General features: G+C 68.6%; 3 protein-coding genes across 74 annotated transcripts in view; 2 read left to right on the top strand and 1 right to left on the bottom strand.

Annotated features, from left to right (window-relative positions):
• LSP1 (lymphocyte specific protein 1) overlaps nt 1-6,838 on the top strand; it is a 30,039-nt gene extending 23,201 nt beyond the window's left edge. For 9 of the 25 annotated variants that reach the window (XM_070059290.1, XM_070059037.1, XM_070058594.1 and 6 more), the window contains 8 exons: nt 671-803; nt 1,072-1,158; nt 1,404-1,447; nt 1,607-1,688; nt 2,550-2,684; nt 2,960-3,037; nt 3,164-3,266; nt 6,425-6,838. In XM_070059290.1, the coding sequence (XP_069915391.1) occupies nt 671-803; nt 1,072-1,158; nt 1,404-1,447; nt 1,607-1,688; nt 2,550-2,684; nt 2,960-3,037; nt 3,164-3,253 (649 nt within the window). In that variant the 3' untranslated portion in view covers nt 3,254-3,266; nt 6,425-6,838. The remainder of the gene's footprint in view (nt 1-670; nt 804-1,071; nt 1,159-1,403; nt 1,448-1,606; nt 1,689-2,549; nt 2,685-2,959; nt 3,038-3,163; nt 3,267-6,424) is intronic. The other 16 variants (XM_070059315.1, XM_070059133.1, XM_070058667.1 and 13 more) reach the window with 3 other exon arrangements.
• On the bottom strand, nt 3,668-9,016 carry PRR33 (proline rich 33). The gene is made up of 2 exons (XM_070059663.1): nt 8,947-9,016; nt 3,668-5,677 (listed from the first exon to the last, which is right to left on the bottom strand). Exon 2 carries the CDS (start codon nt 5,662-5,664, stop codon nt 4,378-4,380), a length of 1,287 nt encoding a protein of 428 aa, XP_069915764.1. The 5' UTR covers nt 5,665-5,677; nt 8,947-9,016; the 3' UTR covers nt 3,668-4,377.
• Nucleotides 9,017-10,413: 1,397 nt separating this feature from the next.
• TNNT3 (troponin T3, fast skeletal type) lies at nt 10,414-24,653 on the top strand. Of its 48 annotated transcripts, none has more exons than XM_070047340.1 (17): nt 10,414-10,587; nt 12,490-12,528; nt 12,655-12,668; nt 13,065-13,082; nt 14,110-14,127; nt 14,227-14,256; nt 15,026-15,046; nt 15,267-15,281; nt 16,981-16,999; nt 18,921-18,966; nt 21,128-21,244; nt 21,323-21,400; nt 21,621-21,734; nt 21,836-21,945; nt 22,026-22,116; nt 23,397-23,437; nt 24,413-24,653. In XM_070047340.1, the coding sequence occupies exons 2-17, from the start codon at nt 12,512-12,514 to the stop codon at nt 24,465-24,467; spliced, it is 804 nt and encodes a 267-aa protein (XP_069903441.1). In that variant the 5' UTR covers nt 10,414-10,587; nt 12,490-12,511; the 3' UTR covers nt 24,468-24,653.
• Nucleotides 24,654-25,608: the final 955 nt, after the last annotated feature.

Raw genomic sequence — 25,608 nt, 5'->3', positions numbered from 1 at the left:
AGCCCTGCGCTGCTCCCGAAAGACAGCAGGGGGCACTTTGACACTGCGTGAGCCTGGCTCTCCCGCCTCCACTCCCCACCCCCAGCCATGCTGGGCCTGCCCATGTGGCTGCCGCTGGCTCCGACCCCGGCCCACCTTGGGCGGGCTGGGCCTGGGTCTTGGCTGGCACAGGCACCGAGAAGCCTGAAACCCTGGAAAATGCCAGAATCCCAGCCTCCTCTCCATCTCAGCCCCGCTCAGAGGCAGGGCTCCCCGCCCGAGGCCGGAGGTCTGCCCCTCCCCGCACTGCCCCGGCCTCGGCCCCAGCCCACCTACCCCCGAACGCCCACAGACCCTCACTCACTCCCACCGAGCCCCGTGCCCCCACAGTGAGCAAGGCCAGCGGCCCGGGGAACAACACAGCCTGGGGCGGGCCTGGGGGCTGCAGCCTGCCTCTGGGTCTGTGCCTCTTGGTCTGCAGAGAGCTGCCCGGGGAGGTCGGGGCAGTGGCCGCTGTTCGGGAGGGGTCTCCAGCCTCAACGCAGAGGCCCAGAGAGGCTGGGGTCCCAGGACCCCACGGCACTCGGCTGGTCTGATTGCCTCCATTGAGAGTTGGGAAATCGAGGCTTGGGAAAGGGACCAAGCCGTCTCACGGCCCCGTGTGAACTCTGCCTCCCTCTCCACCCACTAGGCCCCTGCAGGACGGTGGCGAAGTGAACCAAGCCAAGGACCACCTGGAGGGGCTGTGTCTGAGCCAGCAGGGGCCGGGCCCAGGGGACACGCGCCCGTGCAACGCAGGGGTGGCGGAGGCTGACGGGGCAGAGGTGACCGCTGTGCCCTGGGCTCTGGGCTCTGCAGCCCCTTTCTGGGGTGGGGGTGGGAGGGTGAGGCCGGAGGCCCCTGAGCAAATCCTTGCCCCGTGATCAGGGGATGCTCCCCTGAGGCTGGGGCTTCCGGAGCCCGGCCGGGCCCAGGCCAGCCAGGAGCTGGGGCCCAGGGTGGGAAAGCTTCCACTCCCACAGACCCCGGGCCGGGCAGGAGGGCCCCAAGAGGTGGCCCCGGGTCAGCATGGGCTCTCACTGCCACCATCAGGAGGGTCAGCAGCCCCGGACGCCCAGCCCCTCGCCTGCAGAGGCACCCGACGAGCCGCGCTCACCGCCCCTGAGCCCCACCGGCAAAGTAGGTCAAGTCCAGGGCCTGCTCCCCTGCCCCCTCCCAGCTCTGTGGCCCAGCTCAGCCTGCGAGTCGGCCCTGGGAGGACAGGGGCCTGTGCTGCGTGCTGCCCCGCTGCTCCCCCACCCCCCACCAGGGCCCAGCACTCAGGACCCCCCGGGGCATGAGAACGGGGAGCGCTGGGGAGAGGGGGCGACAGCCTTGCTCTGGTTCCTCTCCCCCCAACGCCTCTGTGCTCCCTCCGCCCACAGCTCGTCGACAGGACGGAGTCCCTGAGCCGCTCCGTGGAGAAGAGGTTGGACGGCACTCCAAGCCCAGAGCACAACCTTCTCCAGGGAGGGGTGGGGGGCAGTGCGAGGGAGGGCACCTGGGCGGGATCCAGGACAGGCTCGGGGCGCACTCGGGGCACACGGGAGGACTCGGGGGACATGAGGCTTGCCCCTTGCCCCTCCAGCAGCAGCCCGAAGAAGGCCCAGCCCACCTTGCCCGTCGCCAGGATTGACGAGCGGCTGGAGCAGTACACCCAGGCCGTGGAGGTACGCCCGGGGCCCCTGTGCTGCTCCTCCCCGTCCGCACTCGCGCCACCTGACAGAGCCTTCCATCTGGCCAACACCCACCTCCCATCCAGTCACGGCCCCCTGGCTCCCCAGGGTCTCCCTTCCACCAAACACCCCTCCCACGCCCCTGCAGCCAACCAGTCCCCGTCCCCTCCATCGGGGCTCACTCCATCAAGCAATGCTTCACCCACACACATCACCCCATCCACGCTGCTCCATCGGCCCACTCCCGCAGCCCACCTCTGCCCGTGCCCCCGACACGGCCCCAGCCAGCCAGGACCCTCTCGGCCGGGCAGCGGCCCTTCATCCCGCTGCCAGGCTCCCTGCCAGCCCAGGCCCCTCCGAGCGGTGCCCTCCGTCCACTCACTGCCCCACACCGACTCATTCCAGCACTGCGCACCCATCTACTCAACGCCCACTCCTGCACGCGGCCAATGCCCCTCTATTCCGCCTGCATTGCTATGCAGCCGACACCCCTCACCCCTACCCTCCTCCACCCAGCCAACACCCCTCACCCCTACCCTCCTCCACCCAGCCGACACCCCTCACCCCTACCCTCCTCCACCCAGCCGACACCCCTCACCCCTACCCTCCTCCACCCAGCCGACACCCCTCTAGCCATTCAGTGCCCCTCATCCAGCCCAGGTTCCTCCAGCCCCGTGCCAGGAGCCCCTGGCTGGGATGCCACGAGTGTGCCCTGTAAGGGCAGACAAAGGCAGGAGGCCGTGTGGGGTACTCGGCCTGGCCCCAGCTTGGGAAAGCACCTGCACTGTCCTCACAGGCTCCCCCGTGTCCCACGGTGGCCTGCCACCAAAGCCACCCAGCCCTGTCTTCCTGCAGACTGCTGGCCGGACCCCCAGGCTAGCCCGTCAGACCTCCATAGAGCTGCCCAGCATGGCCGTGGCCAGCACCAAGAGTCGCTGGGAGACAGGCGAGGTGCAGGCTCAGTCTGCAGCCAAGGCCACCTCCTGCAAGGTAGGGCCCCTGCCAGGGCAGGGCTGGGCCCGGGGGGACAGAGTGGGCTCGAGCTACAAGGCGCGCCCGTGCTACCGCAAGTGTGGGGCCGTCAGGGACGAGGTGAGGGTGGGCAGAGCGCTGGCCAGCTGGAGGGGCTGGCCTGGCCCTTCTCGTCGGCGTGGAGGGGGCCGGGCGGCAGCAGCTGAGTGGCCACAGGTAGCGCCTCTTCCCCTGGGGTCTCCCGCACAGCCCAGCGCCCAGCGCCCCATGACGGCCCTGTCCTTTGCACCCAGGACATTGTGGCTGGAGACATGAGCAAGAGGAGTTTCTGGGAGCAGAAGGAAGGCTCCAAGACCTCGTCTACACTGAAGGTGGGGTCTGAATGCAGCTGGGTGGGGGCGCGGGGGGGCTGCCCTGTGTCACCGGGAGGGCCTCCTGGGGGCAGCGGCACCTTCCGCCGGCCACTCTCACCTTCGCTCTCGGCCCCTCCCCGGCAGAGCACCCCGTCTGGGAAGAGGTACAAGTTCGTGGCGACTGGGCACGGAAAGTACGAGAAGGTGCTGGTGGACGAGGGCGCAGCCCCTTAGGCCGCCGTCCCCGGTGAGTGCAGGGCCGGGGGAGTGGTGGGGTGCACGGGCCCACTCCACCGGGTGAGGGGCTGCACAGGGAGCCCGGAGGCCCACAGCCCGACCCCCTCACCTCACCCCACACGGGAACCCGCATCCATCTCGGCAGGGCCAGCCAGGGCCCCACACAGGGACACCCACGGCTCCCTGGGGCGTCCTCCCAGTCAGCCGGGCACCTTAGGGGAGTGGGGGCAGGCACGGAGCCTCCGGAACTTGGCATCCCCACCAAGATCGCAGGGACCCAGAGTCTCCAAAGGGACAGGACCCGGTCTCGGAGTCTCCCGCCCCAGCTTGGGCCCCTCCCCGGCTCAGGGCCGCGTGGGGCTCCGCACGTCCCCAGCCCCAGCCCTTGGTGAAGACAGGAAGTGGCGGCCCTGTAGGTCAGCTGTGTTTATTAGTGCCAGGGCCCCAGACCCACAGCCCCCGCTTCCTTCCCCTGCCCGCGGCTGACAGCGTCGCAAAGCTGGGAGCCTTGCACACTGGGGGCTGCTCCCCCAGGCCCTGCTGTGGTCCCAGCCCTGGCGCTGAGCACGCGGCCCGTCCCCGGCCGAGGCACGTCTGGTCGCCTGCGCCCGCTCCCCTCAGTGGACCCCCACTCTGCCCCTCGGCCTGCAGCCCCCGATGCGCCGGAGCTGGGTCTCTAGGATCAGCCTGCCCACCACTTCCTCCTCATAGCCCTGCTCACGCCCACCCAGGCCTGGGGTCTCCGTGCTGCACACCCTGGCCCCGGGATGGGGGGAATCTGACTCCCCACCGCCTGCCAGGCAGCCATGCTGTGGCCACAGGCAACAGCACCAGGGCCTGAGTCCTACCCTCCAAGGAACAGGAGGCCGGTCCCCTAGCTCTGCAGGGCAGCAGAGGCTCGAGCTGACCCTGCCCTCTGCCCCCAGGAGACCCCTCCCCAAGATGGCCCCGTCAGCCCCCCACAGACCCTCCGCGCAGACCCCGCTCTGTCCTTGCAGCCACCTCCTCCTCCAGCCACCATCCTCCTCCTCTCCACCTGGACCCTCCTCCCCGACCACCACCTCCCCCTGCAGTGCCCCTCTGTCCACGCCTGGTCCTGGGCCCTGGCGGCCATCGCCCCCTCACGGGAGCTTCCAGCCGGTAGCCGTCCGGTTGAAGTTCATGGGTTGCCGGGGCAGCCCCGGGATGGTGTGGAGTGAGGGAGGGGGCCGGGCCGCCTCCCGCAGCTTCCGGGCGTCGAATCTAGGCCTGCACAGGAAAGGCAGGCGAGAGAGGCCAGACAGGGGCCGCTGCCCGCCCTCGGGCCCCCCGGGGTGGCTGCGGGACTCAGCCACGGACATGCGGTACAGCACCGCGTCCCACATCCGGGAGGCCCGGGAGGCTGGGGGCCGAGGGCCGGCTGGGGCGGGCGCCTCCTGCTGCGGGGGTCCCAGGCTGGGCTCCAGCTTGGGCTCCGGAAACCGGGGCTCCTCCGTCTCTTCCATCAGCTGCTTCTTCAGGCGCGTCCACCCGCTGACCTGGGGCTTGGGTGCAATCCTGGGGACAGGGCTCGGTTGGGGGCTTGGTTGGGGGCCCGGAGGGGGCGAGACCCGGGGGGGCGTGGACACCCGTCCCGCTTCTGGGGCAGGGCCAGCCCCTGGGGCATCCTGGGTGTTCACAGCCTCGGGGGCCATAGCCGGGCTGCAGGGTGAGCGGTAGGTGGGGGCTATGGGCACCACAACCCTGGTGCCACCTTCTCTGGGCACTGTGGCCTGGAAGCTGGACGGCGGCCTTGCTACAGGTGGCTCCTCGGGCTGGGGACTGGCTGCTGGGACTCCCGTGGGCAGCGGACGGATGTGAGCCACTGGAATCAGTGGCGGGGGCTTGAGAGGGCTTGTGTCTTGGTCCCTGCCGTTGGGGCCCCCTCCTGGGGCCATCCTGGGGGGCTCAGGGGTCCCGGTGTGCAGGTTCGGGGACAGCCGCAGGTGCACATGTGTGACATGGGTTCCTCCCGCGGTGGGGGCCGGCACAGAGGCAAAGCCGATGGGGGCGCGGGCGGGTTCTCGGGTGGGGGCAGCCGGAGTTGCATGCGCGCTGAGGCGGAAGGAGAACGCGGGCCTGTGCGGGGGTGAGGCGGCGTGCGGGACCACGGGCGTGTGCGGGGAGCGGGGCGCGGCGGGGACCGGGGCTGCGGTCTCCGGCGGGTCGTGGCTGGCCTCGCTCACGGGGGACAGCGAGGCGCGGAAGGCCAAGGGCGCGGCGGGCGGCCCTGGCGCCGCGGTCCTTCGGCGGGCCGCCCTGCGCAGCAGTTTCTGGAGCCGGACATTATCCTTGCCGGGCTTGGGTAGCAGGGGCGGCGGGGGTCCGGGTGGCCCCTGGGCGCCGGCGCCGCCCGCCTCCAGGGACACCGACGTGGCCGAGATGAACATGGCGCAGCCTGGACTGGGAGGGATAGAGGGGTCTGGTCAGGGGTGGACCCGAGCCCAGGTGGGAGGCCTGAGCCTGGCTGGCTGCCGGGGGCCGTGGCCGCGGGCAGGAAGAGCCGGCCGCCCGCAGACACGTGAGGGGCGCCGCGCAGTCTCGGGGCCGACCGCAGGCGCGCCTGTCCGAGGGAGCCAGCGGCCAGGGCCGGCGGCCAGGGGGCCTCCGCGGCGGTGCCCGGGCCGGAAGGTGGGAGCCGTTTTTCGCTGAGCTCTGCTGAACGGGACCCCCCCACAGCCCTTCTGGCCGGGGTGGTCCTGGCCAAGCCGCCTGCGTTTCTGGGCGCCACGTGTTTGCAAGGACATTGACAAATGGCGTTGGGGCCGAGCCCGGGGGGTTTGGCTTGGAGAGGAGGGAGGCCCCCCGGCTGCCGCAGAGCAAGCTGTGTGCTGGGGGAAGGGCCCAGAGGAGGCCTCCCTGGGCTGCCTTCCAGCGGGCCTGGCCCCGGGGGTCGGCCAGGCTGGCAGGCAGCAGGGGGCAAGTGGAGGGCAGCCTCCCCCACCCACCGCAGGGCCCCAGACCCGGCCCAGGGAGCAGATCTCCGAGGTGGCGGCTGAGGCTGGGGGCCTGCTCCCGACAGGGGGAAGAGGGTGAGCCAGAGAGGCCAGGGGCGTGCAGGGGGAGCAGGCGGCTGGGCCCGGCGGCCGGCAGGGCTGGGGCCCGTCCTCAGCCCGGCCTCACGGGCCTGCACCCCCGCCTGTGTTTCAGGTACCCTGGCCTGCAGGTACAGGTGGCTGTGCCCTCCCCCGCCCTAGCTCAGACGGCGCCTCCTGTTGCCAACGCGGCACAGCCTTGGCCCTCCAACTCGCCTTTTGCTCCCAGGCCTACCCCAGCCTCGCTGCTCTCGCTCTGTGTGACCCAGCAGCCCTGCCTCTCACAGCCCAGGGCTGAAACAGAGACCCCTGAGCCCTGGCTAAAGGGCCCGCCACCCACCAAGAGGCAAGAGCTCCCAGGGAAGGTGGACGCCGACTCGGACCCCGGGGCACCCGCGAGGTGACGCCCAGATCGACAGCCACAACACCTGCGCCAGGAGCTCAGGCCGCCACGTCCCTCCCTCCCCCCTCCCCGCTGCAGCCCCCGCCTGCCTGTGTCCTGCATAATAAAACGACCCCTGTATCCCCATGCGCTGGCTCCGCCCACACTCACTGCTCCAGGAGGGGTGGGGGAGCGGCCAGGCCACCCCGCCCCCGCCCAGCGCCCGGTGGCCTGAGGTCCAGGCCCTCTGTCCCGTCCTGTGGCCTCCTGCAGGATCTCAGGCGTGCTCGCCTCAGTCAGGCGCACACGCGGCTGGGGCCTGGCCTCCCGCTGTCATGGCGCAGCCTCCCAGCACCTGAGGCCGCGTGCTCCTGGGAGCTACACCCTGGTTTGTGCCCCCTGACGGCAAGAGCCACCGTGGGGTCAGCCTCCATCCCAGCACTGCGGACCTAGCCAGTGCAGCGTTGGTGGGTGGATGGGTGGATGCCTGGGTAAATTATGGATGGGTACGTGGATGGGTGGACGGATGAACAGGCAGAGGGATGGACGGGTGTGTGTGTGTGTGTGTGTGTGTGTGTGGATGGGTGGATGGGCGTGCAGATGAGTGGGTGCGTGGGTGGGTGGATGGGTGGACGGGTGGATGGACAGGTGAGAGATGAAGACGTGTGGACAGTTGGGTGATGGAGGCAGAGGGGAAGAAGGAAAGAAGAGGAAGGAGGTGGAGGACGTGGGAAGGGACGTGGTGCGTGGGGGTGGGAGACGGGGCTGCTGCCCCTGCTTCCTGCTCGGCGGGGCCGTTGGGGCTGGGGCCCTGGCGTCTGATGGTCTGTGCCACTCAGCTGCTCGCTAGAGGCCTCAGTCACACTCTGCTGCGCAAGCGTGGACAGCGCAGGACGGCCACACCCCAGGGCCACGGTCACGCGTGTGGGGAGCTGGCACGGCCCCCAGAGCCACGGCTATGCGTGTGGGGAGCTGGCACAGCCCCCAGAGCCACGGTTACAGGTGCGGGGAGCTGCCATGGCCCCCAGAGTCACGGCCACACATGTGGGGTGCTGGCACGACCCCCAGAGCCACGGCCACACGTGTGGGGAGCTGGCACGGCCCCCAGAGCCATGGCCACGTGTGTGTGGAGCTGGCACGGCCCCCAGAGTCACGGCCACACATGTGGGGAGCTGGCACAGCCCCCAGAGCCACGGTTACAGGTGCGGGGAGCTGCCATGGCCCCCAGAGTCACGGCCGCACATGTGGGGAGCTGGCACAGCCCCCAGAGCCACGGCCATGCGTGTGGGGAGCTGGCATGGCCCCCAGAGCCACGGCCACATGTGTGGGGAGCTGGCATGGCTTTCTGCCACACCCCTCTGCTGACAGAGCATCCAGGCCATGGTCTGCCCAGCTGGGGGCTCCCCCACAAGGCTCCTTGTCTTCCTGGCCAACCCGGGTGGCGTGGTGGCCAAGGACAAGAGGCAGAGCAGCCACAGGCCACGGCCGGCGCCAGACACTGAGCGCGGGTGGTCCCACTGCCACTGGGCCAGGTCTGCCCCTCCTGACCGTGGCCCGGCCGTGGCCCAGCTCGGGTTCTGGGTGCGGTACCCACCCCGTGGCCGCAAGGATGTCCACTCCTGCTTCCCAGAGGCTCCCCAGGCCCAGGGGCTCGCGGGTCCTCTGCCCACGCAGCACCTACAATGTCTGCAGACAAAAATCAACGAACCTGCAAGACCCAGGGGGCATGCGGGCATGGGGGCAGCGGCCTCGTGGCTGGGGTGGCTCAGTCCACAGTGCTGCGTCAGCGGCTCCTATCCTGGGCCTGGCAGGGCACGAGCCGGGGGGGAGGGGTGGGCAGGCTGGGCCCGCTCAGACACTTGGGTCAGCTCGGGGCACCCAGGGAAGACTTGGGGTCCTGTGGGCTCTGGCGCCCCCAGCCACGTGCCCTGGGGGCAGGAACCCACAGCGAGGGACACCCTGGGGGCCACCCTGGGGGCCACCCTTGCACTCAGGCCATTCACCCTCCTACTGCCACCTCCCTGCCTCCTGAGCGCAGCTCTGGGTCCACCTCCAGAAGTGTCCTCAGCCCCGACCCTGCCGTGGGGCCAGGCCCAGCGCAGCCCAGCTCCAGGCGGAAGGCAGTCCCCAGCCCAGCCAGCTGGGCCACCCCGTCCCTGGCCTGCACTTCAGACAGTCTCCAGTCACCTCTCTGCCCCCGCGGGGAGGTCCCCGCCCTGCCCCCTCCGGGTCAGGTGGGACCGGGGTGAGGTTACCTGTTGAAGGCCTGTCGTGGCCGGTCCCGTGGTGCCCGCTCTATACCGTCCTGCTGCACCTCAGGCCCCGTGCCCCGAGGGAGAGGTCGCCCAGACCCAAAATAAAACCTGCCCGTCCCTCTGACCTCACAGGACGGCACCTGCCAAGGCCGAGGCCCATTGAGCGGGCAGCTACCCTCCCCTGCTGGCCAAGCAGGGTCACTGCAGGGCCCCTGGTGCCCCCAAGGGCGGGCACGCCCCAAAGACCTCCCTGAGTCCCCAGTGCCTGCCCCGACACGGGCACCTGGCCATGCGCTGAAGGTCCTGGTGGCTGAGCCTGGGGAGCGACCTGGGGGTGCTGTTGGCTCCCCAGGACTAGGAGCCGCTCAGGGCCTTGGTGCAGTGGCTCCACAGAGGACCCTGGGGGGCAGAGAGCCAGTCCAAGGTGACCAGGGGCGCGGGTCACCCACCCTCGGCCATCTGAGGATGAGGGCTGGTGCAGGGGGCCCAGGGCACCAACCTCGGGAGACTTTGCAGAGGGGCGAGGTGGACCCACCTGCCCCAGCCCCGGCTTATCTCTAGCACGGGGGGTTCAGGTGAGGCCCCGCAGAGCCTCCCACGGGGCCTCAAGGAATCTGGGGCCATCCCTCATCCCTCATCCAACACAGGGCCCTCGCCTGCCTCCTGGGCCTCACCAGCCACAGGCACTGGCCCTGCGGACCCCGACGTGAGTCCTGGATTGGGCAGCTCTCCCAACCCCATGGCTGTGCCCACCTGCAGACCCTGGGAGGGCTCCGCTCCCGCCACTCAGGGCCTCGATTTCCCCGACCTGGGAGCCTGGATGGAGAACAGCCCAGGCTCGGCTGGCACCAGGGAACGTCTGTCCACCCTGAGCGTCCCCCTGCTCTGCGCCTACCAAGGTCTAGATCCCCACACCGGGCGCCCCCAGGCAGACAGCAGAGGCTTGGCCCTGGCCTTGCAGCGGCAGCGGGGGGAGGGGGGGCAGCGGCCGTGGGGAGCACTGCAGAGCCCGCTGCCTGGCACCCCTCCTGCCTGCTGCCCTGCGCCCACCCACGCAGCAGCCCAGCCTCGAAGCAGGGCTCCGACACCACAGGGCTGAGGACGCAGGGTCCTCTGTCCCCAGGGGTCCCCGGGACACAAAGCTGCTCCTTTGACGGAGAGGCGGGGGCCCTGGATGTGATGGAGCCCCCACTGGGCAGACCCTTCTCCGGGTAAAATGTCCACTCCCGTGGGACACCTCTCAGGGAGGGGGGCCCTGCTCTGGGGGTCCCCAGGGTGACCTGACCCAAGGAGAGCCCTGGGCTCTGTCCCCTGGGCCACCCAGCACCCTCCTCCGCCCCCCCCCACCCCCGCCCCGTCCATCAAGACCAAGTCGGCTGCTGGAGGTAAAAATAGAAGCTGACACTTCGGGGGGGGGGGACCTTGCCGCCTCCTCCAGGCCTCCTCCATCCTTTCCTATACTTGGTAAGGGGCCTGCATGGCACAGCCCCTGCCCCTGCCCACGCCCGGCTACCCCGCCGCTGGCCAATGGGCTGATGGGGAAGATCAGGTGTCCCTATAACATGAGGGCCGGAGGCCCAGGCAGTGCCTGCAGCCCGTCCCACCGACAGGGAGCTCAGACCTTCTCAGATCAACCCGTAGGTGGGTACCGGCGACAGCCGCCCGCCAGGCAGGGGCAGACGGGGCCTCCTGCAGGGGCCAGGCCACCTGGCACTCGGGGGGCACTCTGGGGCTCGGGGTTGGCAAAGGGAGGCCTGAGCCTGAGGGGCTGGCCCCACACCTGTCGCTCTCTGCGCCAGACGGCGGTGGGAGGGAGGCCGGCTGGGGCCGAGGTTTCCTGAGGAGGCCCAGGGTGAGGGTTACCTGGAGGCCACAGCCAGGGGCAGCAGGGAGTGGGAGAGGCGGAGCACCCGCGAAGGGAGCTGCCCAGCGCCCCATGGCCTCCCCAGGGGCGCTCCCAGGAGCCGACAGGGAGTGCGCATAGCTCTGGCCCCTGCGTGGCCCTGGCCTCCAACACTGCCGTTCTCACCTCCACCTCGCCGTGCCCCAGCGGTGGAGGTCAGGGTGCAAGTGGCCAGGCTGCCAGCCGGACAGAGGGAGGAAGGGTGCTGGGCTCCTGTCCCACCTGGCCCGTGGCTGGGGGGAGCAGGTGTTCAGCAGGAACCCCGCCCACCCCTCCTACCCTGCTGAGGTCAGCGCCTGGGCACCCTCGCCCACCGGAGGCTGGGGGGAGGTGACTTTGATGGGGTGGGGAGACGGCCGAGGGGCGTGGCCATGTCCCACAGCAGGTGAGTGGCAGGAGGAAGAATGGTTTCTGGGCCCAAGGAGCCAGACCTCGCCCTCCAACCCCACCCTGCAGGCAGAGCCGAAGCTGGACTCCCGCCCAAATGCCAGTGCAGGGAACAGCACCCCGGGGTGGGCAGGAGCCTCGATTTCCCTGCTTGGAAAGTGGACTTTGGCACTCTCCCGCTGCGAGGGCCTCTGGGGGCACCTTGCAGGGCCGGAGTGGGGAGGGCTGGGGGCGGGGCACCACCCCACCGTCTTGGGTTTCGGGTGGAGGCATCTTGCTATTTCTGGACATCTCAGCTGCTGCTGGCGCCTTATAAATAACCCAGCCCTGGCACCCTCCGGGGGCCGACAGGTGCTACCCCCCCACAGGCCCTGCAGCCCCTCACTACCCCCCCAGAGGGGCCCCTGGATGAGTCAACATGGCAGCAGCCAGTGGGGGGACTGGGCGGGATGCAGGGAAGAGCGGGCTGTAGCCTCTACGTGGCCTGGTCGTCCTGGGGGCTTGGAGGGCAGCTCCCACCTGAGACCACGCTGGGGGTGGGGGGAGTTATAGAGCCCAGGTTTGCCTGTGGGCTGTGAGATGCCGTGACGGAGCTCATCTGGCCAAACCCCGGCCGACACGGTGCAGGCGTGTGGGGCAGCCGGCTGGTCCCGGGCGCCAGCGGACCCCGCACCAGCGCCCCCAGATGGGGGACGCCTGCCTGCCCCCACCGGGGGCTTCCTGTAGATGGTGACAAATACAAGAGCATCTGTAGGGCCTGGGAGAGCTGGGGCTCCGCCCACCCGGTCCCCAGGGGCACACATGGGCCTCCCCCAAGGGCTCTGGGCTGGGAGCAGCACAGAGCTCGGGCTTCAGCCTCCAGGTGTGGTGGAGAAGGGGACAAGAGAACAGAGCCATGGCCACACCCTGTGGCTTTGGAAGAGTGGCCCACTGGAGAGAGGCCCCCAAGAAGCAGGTGTCAGCTTCCATCAGGGCGCCCCCAGCACCCCCAGCAGCAGGACAGGCCCTGGATGGAGCCACCCCCTCTGGCTCCTCCTGGAGCTCCCGGGCCCCCCGCTGCAGGCCGGGGACCAGAATGTGGGGTGCAGAGGGCTGGGAGCGGCCTGATGAGGCCTCCCCGAGAGCATGGGGTGGACCTGCCCAGGCAGAGTGGACCTGCACCCCTGCCCGCTGCAACCCCCTCCAGGGCCTCCCCTCCACCTCCAGGGGAGCAGCTCTAAGCCTCCACCCCGTGGGCCCTGTCTCCACAGCAGCAGCCGGCAGCCAGCAGCCACCATGTCTGACGAGGAAGTGTGAGTACCCCCAGCCAGCGTCCCTCCCCTCCGGCCTCAGCCTCTGCAGAGACCCGAGGACCAGCGTCCCCGGCAAGCTGCCTTACCCAGCCTCTCTCTCTCTCTCTCTCTCTCTCTCTCCTGCAGTGAACACGTTGAGGGTGAGTGTGTCCACTACTCCCTCTCTCTAGAGCTGCACCCTTGGGGAGGGCTTGGTTGTGGACAGCACTTGCCCCCTGGGGACCCCTAGCCTGGCCACGTTTCCAAAAGTGGGCTCCGGGCTCCCCTCCCACAACACACCCCCTTCCACCTGCTCGCCCTGCAAACGCGTGGACGCCGGCGTGGCAGAAGAGACAGAGGGTCAGCTCCACCTCCTGGCTTCATCCCCCTCCACCACCGCTGGCCAGCCGACCCCTCCCCACTTCCTCCTGCAGCCCGAGGGCCCCGGCAGCCATCCCTGGCCTGTCCAGGGATGGAACTTGCTGGTCCTTGGTCCTCCTCCCGTGGGGACCGGCCCCGGCTAACATGGCCCTCTCTTTTGTTCCACCCCAATACAGAGCAGTATGAAGAGGAAGGTAACCCCGGCAGCCGCAGGCCCCTCCCCCTCCCCTCCTAGCGGAGCCCCTCCCCGCCCGCTCCTCCTCGGGCTGGGCCGTTAGCCGCCGCCTTCCTCACCATTAACCCTTCACCAATGATCATCATCAATCGTTAACGGGATTAACGATTAATGATGCAATCATGAGATTAACGATTCACGACTCGATCGTTAATTAAGTCTCCAGCGCCGTTAACCTCTCCTCTTCCCTGGGCTGCAATGCACTCATCCTTGTGTGTCCATGGTGTGTGCGGGGGGCTGGGACTTGGTCACTAAGATTCTCACTCATTAACACCAAGGGCTTGGGCGGGAGGGTCTCTCTCCCTCCCTGTCCCCCTGCCCCTCTGTCTCTGTGTCTCTGTCTCTATGTCCCTGTCCCACCGCTGCCCGGTGCTGTGACCTGGGCTGGAAGCTGAGACCCTCCCGGCCTGCGGCTCAGTCGTGCCCGGGAGCTCTCCCAGCCCCGGCACCCACTTAAGCCCAGAGCGCCCGTGCCTGTACCAGGCAGGGCCGTCCTCCGTGGAGTGCTGGGTGCTATGTTGTGAAAAGATTTTGAAAACACTTGGCTGCCCTAACAGCGTGAGCAAAGCACTTTTTTTCTTCCAAAAAGGTAGACAGCAGCAGGTGTCCTCCAAGGCCCCCTGGGGCCGGCCACAGCTCTCCAGGCCCCAGGAGGCTGAGCCGCCCCAGGCGGGCCCCCGAGCCCTGGGCCAGGGCCACAATGCAGCCGTCTGCAGCGGGCGCCTCAGCCAGAGCCTCTGGGTGCCCCACACCTCCGTCGGGGTGGGGGGAGGCCAGGCCCCCACAGGGACACTCGGGTCCCATACCCCAGGCCGCGTCGGGGACCCTCTGGTGGGAGCCCCTGTGGGCCCTCCTGCTCGGGCCGGGGGCCCCTCGGGCTCCCTCTCCAGGAGGCAGGCTCTCAGCCCCCTCCCTAACACCTGTCCTTGTCGCCTCTCTCTCTCTCTCTCCACCTCCTCCTGCTGCCGGGCTTCCCCCCTGCTCAGAAGAGGCCCAGGAGGAAGGTAAGTGGGGCCCAGCCCGGCCCGGCCCTGAGCCCACCTCCCCCCACAGCAGCCGCCTCCTCTAACCTCTCCTCTCTCCTCCCGCCCTGCACGCCCCAGCTCCCAGCCCTGCAGAAGTCCATGAGCCAGGTACGAGACACAGGACTTCTGGTCCCCATGTGGGGCCCGGGGCCTGGCTGGAGCCTCGCGGGGTGGGGGCAGGGGGACAGCGAGGCCCAGCCAGCCAAGGGGCCCCCACATGTGGCCCCACGTAACCCACTAACCGCAGCCGATGCTTCACCAGAAAGGGTGTGGGACCCCGGGGCCCGGCCACTCCCTGGGGCCATCATCTGCCCAGGTTGCAGTGGGAAGACCATGGGCCGGGTGTGGGCTGAGCCCTCCATCCCAGGGTCCCCACGTTGGTGGCCGAACCCTTGGCCAGCCCGGGGCCCCAGGCCAGGTGCCACCCTCACTGTGGACTGCTTGGGGTGTAGACAGGAGGGTGAACAGAGCTGCCCTCTGCCCCAGGGGCTCCCAGCTCCTCCGAGGCTGAGCAAAGGAAGGGGGTGTGTCCAGAGGGACGGCAGGGAGTAGGGAGCCGACGAGGCAGCCTTGCTCGGCCCATGGTGCGGCGGGGCTGGGGAAGGCGGGAGCCGGCACCCCGGCACCCTGGCCCTGGTTACCCCGAGGCAGCGAGAGGAACTCAAGTCTCTGTGGACCTCAGGCCTTGGGGATGTGGTGGCTGGGACGGCGGGGGGCGGGGACACCCAGGCTGGTTCTGACCGGTTTCTGCTCGCTTCCTGCACACCTCCCACCCCTCCTGGGCTGGAGGGGCACCTGGTTGTTTCCATTAACCTCGGATCCCTCTCCTTTGACCTCTGACCCGCGGTTTGGCCTCTTGTTCCACGGCCCTCCTTAGCCCCCGAAGTTCATGTACCAGGTATGTGACGCGCCTCCCCCGCCACGTGGCACGCATGGCCACGGGGGCGCGTGCAGGAGCCGGGCAAGAAGGAACAAGGGCCGCGTAACCTACTCACAGCCTGGCTCTGCTCGGACCCCGCCCCTCCGCCCTCCCCCCCTTCCCTCCCCCACTCTCCCCACTCGGCCTGCTCACTCCTGGTTCTCTCTCTCTCTCTGCCCTCCATGGTACTGCTCCACAGAGGAAGTCCACGAAGGTAGGCCCCCCCACTGCATGCACCTGTTCCCCCTCCCCCCGTGAAGCCTCTGGACTGGACACAGAGTGGGACGGTGCAGCCTGGAGCAATGGCCCAGGGCGCCTGGCTGGCACGGGCAGGCTCTGTGCCCCTGGCAGGGAGCAGTCGGAGCCGGGAGCAGCAGGGCCCCTCCTGGGCAGCAGCAGGGAGGCGGAAGGAGCAGGACGGGCAGTGCTGAGGCCAGGGTATCCGTTGGGACCCTCGGGGTCTGCCAGGGTGGGGGTGGGGAGGAGCAGAGGGGGCGAAGAGGGCAGGTGGCCTCCACCTGGCTCCGGACCAGACCAGAGGAGGGGAGCAGAGCGGGTGAGGCCGCAGGGCAGTGCAGGGCCGGGGGGAGAGGCAGCAGGTCAGGCTGAGGCCGGGGCGGGACGCTGGGGACCCGGTGTGGCCGAGGGCATGCGTGCAAACGCCCAGTGCTTCAGGCCCTGCATCTCTCCTGCCAGACACACCCAGGCGGGCATGGGGGGGCCCCGGGGCGGGGGCTGCTGGGCAGAGGGAAGGCAGAGTCCAGTCAGGGGCCCTGGTGCAGGGCTATTAGCCCCCTGTGGGCACAGCCGCAGTCCCCGAGGCAGCAAGGGTCCTCCCCACTGGGCCTGAGTTCCCCCCGAGGGTGAGAGCATTGTGTGTGCATGGACAGTGGCCAGCCACAGCCCCCAGCTGTGCCCGGGCCGGGCCGGGCCAGGCCGGGACCTCCCCAGGGAACCCAGGGCGTGGATGGCCCTGTCCAAGGAAGCGGCACCCGTGGACAGCGGCAGGGTCAGCCCAGGCAGTGTGCAGGCCTGGAGGAGCTGTGGAGCCGTGGTCCACAGAGGCCTGGCCCGGCCTCCTCAGAGTTAGAGGGGAGAGAAAGCCGAGGCCGTACATGGAGCTGGCCTGGGCTTGGGGGAGAGAGGCTGTCTAGGCGTGGCCTCGGGGCTGCCCCCGGATGGAAGGACCTTGAAGGCAGGGGTCAGGGTCTTAGGCATGGTCCAGGGCGGAGGCTGGGCCCCGTGTTGCAGGAGGTGGAGGTGGTCTCAGACTCGCTGGGGCACTGCCAGCCAGGGCCCTGAGACCCCGCCATTCACAGCCAGGCCATCCCGAGCGGGGGTCCTCATTGGCACCCAGCTGCGCCCACCCTGTCCCCAGACAGAAGTCGCCAGCCCGGGCCAGGGGCGCTCCTGGGGCCAGGCCTGGGCACGGGGCAGGGGAGGGGGGCGCCCGCTGCTCTGCTCGCGTGGCCGGACGCTGCCCGCAGCCGCGGCTTTTCTCTCGCACGTGCGCTTGTGCCTCGCGCCACGAAGACGCCCTCGAGGACGTGCGGGAGGAGGAGGAGGAAGGTGAGAGCCCGCTGTCCCCGTCGCGGCCGGCCGGCTCTGCCCCCTGCTCTGCGGCCTGGCCTCGCCGCTTCGCCCGCGTGCGCCTTGGCCCCCCCGCCCCCTTCCCTCGTCTTTCCTGTGTTCCTTGCCCCTCTGTGTCTCCACCCCAAGCCCCTCTCCTGTGACCCTGGAGTGAGACAAGACCCTCTTGTTTCTCGAGGCCCCGGAGGGAAAGGGTGGGCTCAGCTGAAGAGGCAGGCGGCCCCGCGGGTGGGAACCCAGTAGGCCCCCACCTGCAGCCCCCCGCCCGTCTCTCACCTGCTCTCTCTCTCCCCCTCCCCATGCCGCATCGTTGGGGTCTCCAGAAGAGAAGCCAAGACCCAAGTGAGTACCAGCGTGGCCCAGGGCTGGGGTGCGAGGGGAGAAGCCCAGGGGTACAGGACGGGTGATGCTGAGGTGGCCCAGAACACTGACTGGGGAGGCCCAGGGCAAGCCAGGAGGGCTTCCTGCGAGAGGAGGCTACAGCCAAAGCGAGGAGGGGTCCAGCAGGGTGGGTGTCAGCGGGAGGAAGGAAGAGGCGGGAGCAGAGGAGAGGTCGGAGGTGTTGCCTCTCTGGACCCCACTCCGTGAGCCCCAGTACTGGTGGTAGGGGTGGGGGTCTCCCAGGCAGGGCTCTGAGTGTGCAAGTGAACATGGAAGGAGCTGCCTGGGTGGGGTGGGGGCTCTCGGGGGGGCCCCTGAGCCCCTTCTCGGGGGTCTCTCAGAGATGGATTTTGGAACGCAGCTTCCCCTGGTGCCGGTTGTGGGAAGGACCTGGGGGCCCCGGCTGGTGCGCCCCAGGGGCTCCTGGGAGAGCGGCCGCCGCGTTTGCACTTTACAGAACGTGGGGCCGGCTCCCAAGATATTTTCTCATTTTAGAAAAATTGTTTGTGTTTTCATTATGAAAATAAAACACCTCATTAAGGGAAATTTGGAAAATACGTGAAAATCAAACGAAGAAAAAAACGTTAAAAAGCTCGCCTGTGCGTCTGCGCCCAGGGCCGGCCGCCGTGGCGGCGGGGGACATGAAGAAGGCCTCCTTTCTCCCGGCTCTTTTTCCATGCGTCGGGCTTGGAAAACAGACTTCAACCCTGTGTGTTTTTCAAACACCATGCTGTGTATATGACCTCGAGATCTGCTTTTTTAAAACTTAGCACTATTCATAAGTATTTTTCCATGTTTTCACATAGTCTCCTTAAATATTTTGAATGGCCACATAATATTCCATCAATTGGACAAACCGGCATTTTGCTAACCTCTCCCGGGCTTGCCCTAATATTTTACGATCATAAATAACGCCAAGGGCAAGGTCTCTTCCCTCTTGAGGGCTGTTGCCTTAGGCTGCGTTCCCAGAACTGGAATTACCCGGGCAGAGCGCGCGGCCGGCCTGGGGGCGCGGGGCCCCCACCGCTGGGCTGCCTTCCCCACGGCTGGCTGGGCTGCCGTGCCACCCCCTGCCCTCCAGGGCCACAGGCGCGCCCGCCCTGATGGCCGCCGGCCCCGCAGTCCTGCCTCGGCTTTGTCCGTGGGCCGAGCCCCTCGCTCTCGCCCTGCTCTCTTACTCCTCGGTTTGCACGCGGGCACCAAGTCTTCCCGGGGTTTGGGGAAAGCGCTTTTCCCGGTCTGGGCCGCTGGTTTTTTTTTTCCTCGGACGCACGATGCTTCCGCAAGCATCCGTTTCTCATTTGCGTGCCGGCATCTGGTCTCCCTCCCTCCCAGGGACCTCCTGTGCTGCCCCGTTTGACCCACGCTGCACCCCGCTCTCTGCCTCGGCTTCTTTTTAAGGAACTCTCGCTGTCGCTCACTCCTGGCTCCATCTGGAATGGATTGGGGTGGGGGCTTGCTTCCTCTTCAAAGCACTTTCCTCCTAGCCACCTCCCCGCCCTCCTCCGGGCCCCCAGAAAAAAAGGCTGGGGAGAGGCTGCCGACGGCTCCGCAGAGCAGTGTGCGTTTCTCGGGCACGGGGCCAGTGCCGCCCTGGCCCGGGAGGCCTCCTTGGTCCACCTGGCCGCTGGTGTTGGGGAAGAAACCGGGGGTGCCCGCCTGAACGGGCCCAGGGTGAGGCGGGCCCGGCAATGGCCAGGTCCCCAGGAAAGTAAAACGGCTGAGATCCTCCCGAGGGGCCAGGCTCTCGGGACGCAGGGCTATCCATCTGCTAAGGGCGAGGTTCAGGCCAAGCGTGAGGGTGCTGGCGCCAGCCTGGGTCTGGGGCAGGCCGGGGCAGGCCAACCTGCTCACCAGCACCCCCACCTCCTCTCTCCTGCAGACTCACTGCTCCTAAGATCCCGGAAGGAGAGAAAGTAGACTTCGATGTAAGTTTGCACCCAGATCGATGTGCTGGCCACCCGCAGGCCCCACCCCCAGGCTCCAGGCACGGCCTCAGGAGGCCTCCCCCTCTTAGGAAGGCAGAGCTGGGTGGTCCCGGCTCCAGGCAGCTCTGCCATAATTCATTCCCGGATCAGAGGAAACTCTCCTAAGAATAGACAGCCCCTTCCTTCTCCTCCATCCATCATCCACCCACGATCCAGCCATTAACCCACCCATCCCTCCATCCTCCATCCACCCGCCCACAACCCACCCATCATCGATGCATCCCTCCCTCCACCCACCCACCCATCCCTCCACCCACCCACCCACCCATCCCTCCACCCACCCACTCATCCCTCCCTCCACCCACCCACCCATCCCTCCCTCCACCCACCCACCCACCCATCCATCCCTCCACCCACTCATCCCTCCCTCCACCCACCCACCCATCCCTCCACCCACTCATCCCTCCCTCCACCCACACACCCATCCCTCCACCCACTCATCCATCCCTCCACCCACCCACCCATCTCTCCACCCACCCACCCATCTCTCCACCCACTCATCCATCCCTCCCTCCACCCACCCATCTCTCCACCCATCCATCCCTCCACCCACTCATCCATCTCTCCCTCCACCCACCCATCTCTCCACCCATCCATCCATCCCTCCACCCACCCACCCATCTCTCCACCCACCCATCCATCCCTCCACCCACCCACCCATCTCTCCACCCACCCATCCATCCCTCCACCCACCCACCCATCCCTCCACCCACTCATCCATCCCTCCCTCCACCCACCCATCTCTCCACCCACCCATCCCTCCCTCCACCCACCCACCCATCCCTCCACCCACTCATCCATCCCTCCCTCCACCCACTCATCCCTCCACCCATCCATCCATCCATCCCTCCACTCACTCATCCATCCCTCCACCCACCCACCCATCCCTCCACCCACTCATCCATCCCTCCACCCACTCATCCATCCCTCCCTCCACCTACTCATCCATCCATACCTCCACCCATCCATCCCTCCACCCACCCACCCATCCCTCCCTCCACCCACTCATCCCTCCACCCACCCATCCATCCCTCCACCCACCCATCCATCCCTCCACCCACCCACTCATCCATCCCTCCCTCCACCCACTCATCCCTCCCTCCACCCACCCACCCATCCCTCCACCCACTCATCCATCCCTCCCTCCACCCACTCATCCCTCCACCCACCCATCCATCCCTCCATCCATCCACCCATCCCTCCCTCCACCCACCCATCCATCCCTCCACCCACCCATCCATCCATCTACTCATCCATCCTTCCACCCACCCATCCATACATCCATCCATCCACTCATCCATCTATCGATTCTTTTACAGTCCACAATCCACCCACCCACGTACTCATCCACAGTCCAGCCACATATCCACCCATCCACTCATCCAGCCACCTCATCCATCCCTCCATCTGCCCACGCCTTCATTCACAACCCATCCACTCGTCCACCTGTCCATCCGTCCACCCGTCCACCTGTCCATCCGTCCACCCATCCACCCGTCCACCCGTCTACCCGTCCACCTGTCCACCTGTCCATCCATCCACCTGTCCATCCATCCACCCATCCACCCGTCCACCTGTCCACCTGTCCATCCGTCCACCTGTCCACTTGTCCACCCGTCCATCTGTCCACCTGTCCATCCGTCCACCTGTCCACTCGTCCACCCGTCCATCCGTCCACCCATCCGCTTGTCCACCTGTCCATATGTCCACCCGTCCCCCTGCCCATCCGTCCACCCGTCCACCTGTCCATCCATCCACCCGTCCATCCATCCACCTGTCCACTCGTCCACCTGTCCACCCGTCCACCTGTCCATCCGTCCACCTGTCCATCCGTCCGCCCACCTCCGCCCTTCCACCTCTGCTGACACACCCATGTGCCCTCTCCGGTCTGCCTTCCGCCAGGTCCGTGTGGGGCCTCTGGGGGGACGATGAGGCCAGGGATGCTGCTGACCTCATGGCTGCACAGGGCCCGGCTCACCCTGAGTGGCTGGGAGGGCGGCAGCGGGGGGCCAAAGTCCCCCTGCCAGTCTTAGTTTGCAGGCGGCTGCAGGGCCGGGGCCTCTCCGTGGGTGGATGGCGGGCTGACCACTCCCGCCCACAGGACATCCAGAAGAAGCGGCAGAACAAGGACCTCATGGAGCTGCAGGCGCTCATCGACAGCCACTTCGAGGCCCGCAAGAAGGAGGAGGAGGAGCTGGTGGCCCTCAAGGAGAGGATCGTGAGTGGCAGCCCCCAGCCCTGGCGCTGCGGGGGGTGGGGGGGCGGCGGGGCCCGGCTGACCCCCGTGTGGCCTCAGGAGAAGCGCCGGGCCGAGAGAGCGGAGCAGCAGAGGATCCGGGCCGAGAAGGAGCGGGAGCGGCAGAACAGACTGGCGGTGAGGCGGCCCCCGGGCCCCAGCCCAGGACGGGGCTCCCCTGCTTCCGCCAGCCCCCAGGAAGGGCGCCCCCGCCTTCCGCCCAGGCCCTGCTCGGGGCCTCTGGCTAAGGGTCCCCGCCTTGCAGTCCCCTCCACCCCCCCCCCGAGCCTCCTTCCAGAAAGTTCTAAACCCAGGCAGGTGCAGCCCTGAGGGTCTTGGGGCGCGGGGGTCTCCACAGGAGGAGAAGGCCCGGAGGGAGGAGGAGGACGCTAAGAGGAGGGCCGAGGAGGACCTGAAGAAGAAGAAGGCGCTGTCCTCCATGGGCGCCAACTACAGCAGCTACCTGGCCAAGGTGAGCCGGGCGCTCAGGTCCGGGGGCAGCGCCCTCAGGCCTCACTGGTGCCGCCGGCCCCCCCTGAGACCCGGCCCCGCTGCGGCCCTGTCCCCTCCCAGGCCGACCAGAAGAGAGGCAAGAAGCAGACGGCCCGAGAGATGAAGAAGAAGATCCTGGCCGAGAGGCGCAAGCCGCTAAACATCGACCACCTGAGCGACGAGAAGCTGAGGTGCGCGCCCGCGCCGGCCTCCCCTGCCCCGGCCGCCCCCGCCGCCCGGCCAGCCCAACGCCCCTCTCCCTCCTCCCCAGGGACAAGGCCAAGGAGCTCTGGGACACCCTGTACCAGCTCGAGACCGACAAGTTCGAGTTTGGGGAGAAGCTGAAACGCCAGAAATACGACGTGAGTCCAGGCCCCTCTGGCCCTGGGCTGCTCCAGCCCCGTCCCCCCCCCGCCAGCCGGGGCCACCGCCCCGTCACCCTCCGGATCCGCCCCTGCGCGGGGCACCTGGGCCTGGGAAGGCCTGGTCAGCTGTTCCCAGCCGCCCAGCGCCCACCCCCGCCCGCTGCCGCCAGTTCCTGGGTCCTGGGGGCGGGGAAGGGACGCGAGGGTGCGGGCTGGCAGAGCCATCTCGGGATGCACTTCCTGAAGCCACCGAGCCAGGCGGGTGACACCCACCCACACCTGCGGCTGGGGAAGGCCTGCAGGGCTGCAAGGCAGGTGCAGTCTTGGCGACCCCCGCACATGGCCACTGGCGCCGCCTGGGTGGGACGGGGGTCTCCTCACTCACAGGGCAGGTGCTCGGCCTCTTTAAGCAGGGAGTCTCCCGGGAGCCCCTGGTCGGGGCCGCCCGGTGGCTGCCGGCTGTGGCCCCTGGTCTGTGCCCCAGGTTCGTCACCTGAGCACTTGCAGGAGGGCCACACCCCCGCAGCTGTGCCCTGGCGGGGCTGCACCGCCCACCCTCCAGGCCCTCCACGGGGCAGGCCCAGCGTCCCCTCTGCGTCAGGGACCCCTGCCCCCAGATGCACTCCCAGGGCCCCTGCTGTCCCTGAGCACGGAGGGGCCCAGCCCCGTAACCGTCTTGGTCTTTGTAGATCATGAATGTCCGGGCCAGGGTGGAGATGCTGGCCAAGTTGTAAGTAGCCAGGCCCGCGCCGGGCCGGCTCGCGGTGTGCACTGCATGGCAAAATCTCAGGTCACCAAGGACGCTGGCGGCGGGGGCCGCAGCCCGCTGGACCCTTGTCCCCCCCCCCCACTCTATGCCCAGGGGTCCCTTCTGCCTGCCGCGCTGGCCCCCGAGGCCCGATGCCCTTGGTGGCAGCCAGCGAGGCAGCAGGAGGGAGCCCTGGGACGAGGGGCAGGGGAGCCCCCTCCCTGGGGTGGCCCTGATTCAGCGGCCAGCAGGGGGTCCGGGCTGGAAGGAGGGGCCCACCCCAGGCCCCCGCCCCACGTCCAGGCTGCAAGGTAAGGGCTGGCTCCTGAGCGGCTGTGTGGGAGCGGGGCCAGTGCAGACCAGCATCAGTCGGAGCCTCGAGCCCCCGCGCGAGGAGCCAGGAGTCCGAGAGGGAGCGGCCGGCCCTCGGGCCAGCACAGGAGGCTGCGTGGCCGCCGTGAGGACCCCGCGGGCTCCCGGGCGCACGCCAGGCCCGGCCCAGCCACAGTGAGTCCTGTGTCCTTTGCAGATCACCAACCTTAGGAGCCGCATCGACCAGGCCCAGAAGCAGTGAGTAGCCTGGCCCACCCCTGGCTTGCCCACGGGGCTGGCCGCCGCCTGCCCACCCGCGGCCCGGCCATTTGGGGCCCAGGAGAGGGCCAGTGCGGCCGGCCCTCAGCAGGGCGGTAACAAAGACTAACCACCCCTCCATCACCACCCCGTGCCCTGGGGCCAGCAGTCTCCTTCCTCACCTGTACGCAGGAGGGCCCAGGCTGGGGCGTCAGGACGAGGGGGCGGGACAGTGGTCCTGTGACAAGGGCCGGAGCCCCCCCCCCCAGCAGGTCCACCCCACGGCTGTGCCAGCCACCAATGTCCCGTGGGCCGTCTCCGCCCCAGGAGCTCCGTAGCTCCAGGGCTACTTGGGGGTGCTGTGTTCTAGGGGTTCTCTCTCCATTGCCACTCCCAGGGACCAGCTCCCTGGTCACGGTGTCCCCACAGCCCCGCCCTGCCCCAGGTCCCTGCTGTGCAGGTCAGGGGTTGGAACAGGTCCCTTGGAGAGTTGTGTGTGTGTGTGTGTGTGTGTGCATGCGTGCATGCGTGTGCAAGAGCATGCGTGGAAAAGCTTGGCCTCGGCTGCCCGGAGGCCTTGCTGAGCCCCTGTCCGTGTCCAGGGCTAACGCTCCCCTCGCAGCCACCGCCTGGTTCTCGGGCCTGAGCCGCAGACCCGAGCAGGCCAGTGTGGCGGGGAAGGCAGTGGCCGCGGCAAGACAGGGCAGGGAGGGGCCCCAGCTCGCTGCGCCGGCCCTCGCTCCTAACCACACTAACCATCCAGGTGCGCGCCCGCCAGCCCAGGCGCAGGTGAGTCCACGCAGCTTGCACAGGAGCCAGCTGTGTGCCAAGGAAGTCGGGCGCCGGGCCGGGCCCTCGCCGGGAGCACAGCCGGAGGGGCCCAGGCTGTTAGGGCAGAGGGTCTGTGGGGCTGGGGCTGGGGCCAGGGCTCGGCCCGACCCCGGCTCTCAAGAACGACTCGCTTCCCACTTACAGCAGCAAGAAGGCTGGCACCACGGCCAAGGGCAAGGTCGGCGGGCGCTGGAAGTGAAGCGGCCGCTGAGACCCTCCGGCGGCAGAGACCCTCGCCCCTTCGCACTCCCAGGCCCACGCCCTGGCTCCTGCTGGGGCTCCGTGGTGATCCTGAGGGTTTAGGGGCCACCTCTGTGCCCCCCTACGTCTCTGTCCCTGCTGTCCCCACCCCCTGGGATCTGCAAATAAAGCTGAGACCCCTTCCGCCCGCCGTGTGCTCTGTTGCAAGGGGGCCAGGGCGAGACGGGCGAGGGGGCTAGGGGCCACCTCAGTGCAGCATCAGGAGACAGCCCGGGACAGGCCGGGGCGCGTCCACCTGCCAGGCTGCGTACGTGCACACTGGGCCTTGACGCCCTGCCCGGGGCTCTGCAGGGAGGGGTGAGGGAGACGCCCTGAGACAGGTGGGGCCCTGGGCCAGGACGCAGGCATCATGAGACGCAGTTCTGAAGGGCTCCGCTGCCCCTAGGGCCAAGGGCCTGACCTGACCGGGCAGACGCGCGGGGAATGCGAGTCACAGAACAACCCGCAGGCACTGACGGCTCTGGGGAGGAGACCCCGCTCCCCAGGCCAGGGGCCGAGGGGCCGAGGGGCCGAGGTCCCTGCGCCAGCAGTGCCTGCCCCTGTGCACCCCGACGCACACAGCAGTGCCGTCCCCAGGCGTGGACCCCGCTGAGGGGATGGCGACCCCGGCCCTGAGGAAGGCAGAAAGGGGAGGGAGGGGGTCGGGAATGGAGAGCAAGGAAACACAGGAGGAAAGGCCAGGGCGGCGGGTGGGGTTCTGGCCGGACTGCCCCAGCAGGATTCCTGCTGAGAACAGGCCTGGGTGACCAGATGTCCCCCGGGCGCTGGGGGAGGCCGAGGCCCCTAATCAGATGCTCACCGGGAGGCCTGACCGAAACCTGGCCTCACAGGGCATCTGGGTCAGCAGAATCAGAAATTCCAGAGGGGCCAAGCGGACGCACAGGCCCAGTGCGAGTGGTCAGCAAGGGCGGGAAGGACCTGGAGGGGAAGCGAAAGTTTACAAGAAGTCAGATGAGCAAAGCAGAAAGGGCGGTGGGGCGAGGAAGGACGTCCTCTCCGGGCACCAGCGAGCGGGCGGGGGCGGGGGCGTCCGGCCAGCGCCGTCTGTGGCCGCGCACACGGCCCTGGACGGAGGAAGG

This window comes from Oryctolagus cuniculus, chromosome 1 (genome assembly GCF_964237555.1).
Source record: "Oryctolagus cuniculus chromosome 1, mOryCun1.1, whole genome shotgun sequence".
NCBI lineage: Eukaryota > Metazoa > Chordata > Mammalia > Lagomorpha > Leporidae > Oryctolagus > Oryctolagus cuniculus.
The sequence above is the reverse complement of the archived record's forward strand: the minus strand, read 5'-3'. Positions and strand labels throughout refer to the sequence as shown.

Coding starts and splice junctions, on each gene's coding strand:
- PRR33 (XM_070059663.1), bottom strand. CDS start 5,664: ATGTTCATCTCGGCCACGTCGGTGTCCCTGGAGGCGGGCGGCGCCGGC.
- TNNT3 (XM_070047340.1), top strand. Junction 21,401..21,620: donor AGCGGCAGAACAGACTGGCG/GTGAGGCGGCCC, acceptor GGGTCTCCACAG/GAGGAGAAGGCCCGGAGGGA. Junction 22,117..23,396: donor TGAAACGCCAGAAATACGAC/GTGAGTCCAGGC, acceptor TGTCCTTTGCAG/ATCACCAACCTTAGGAGCCG.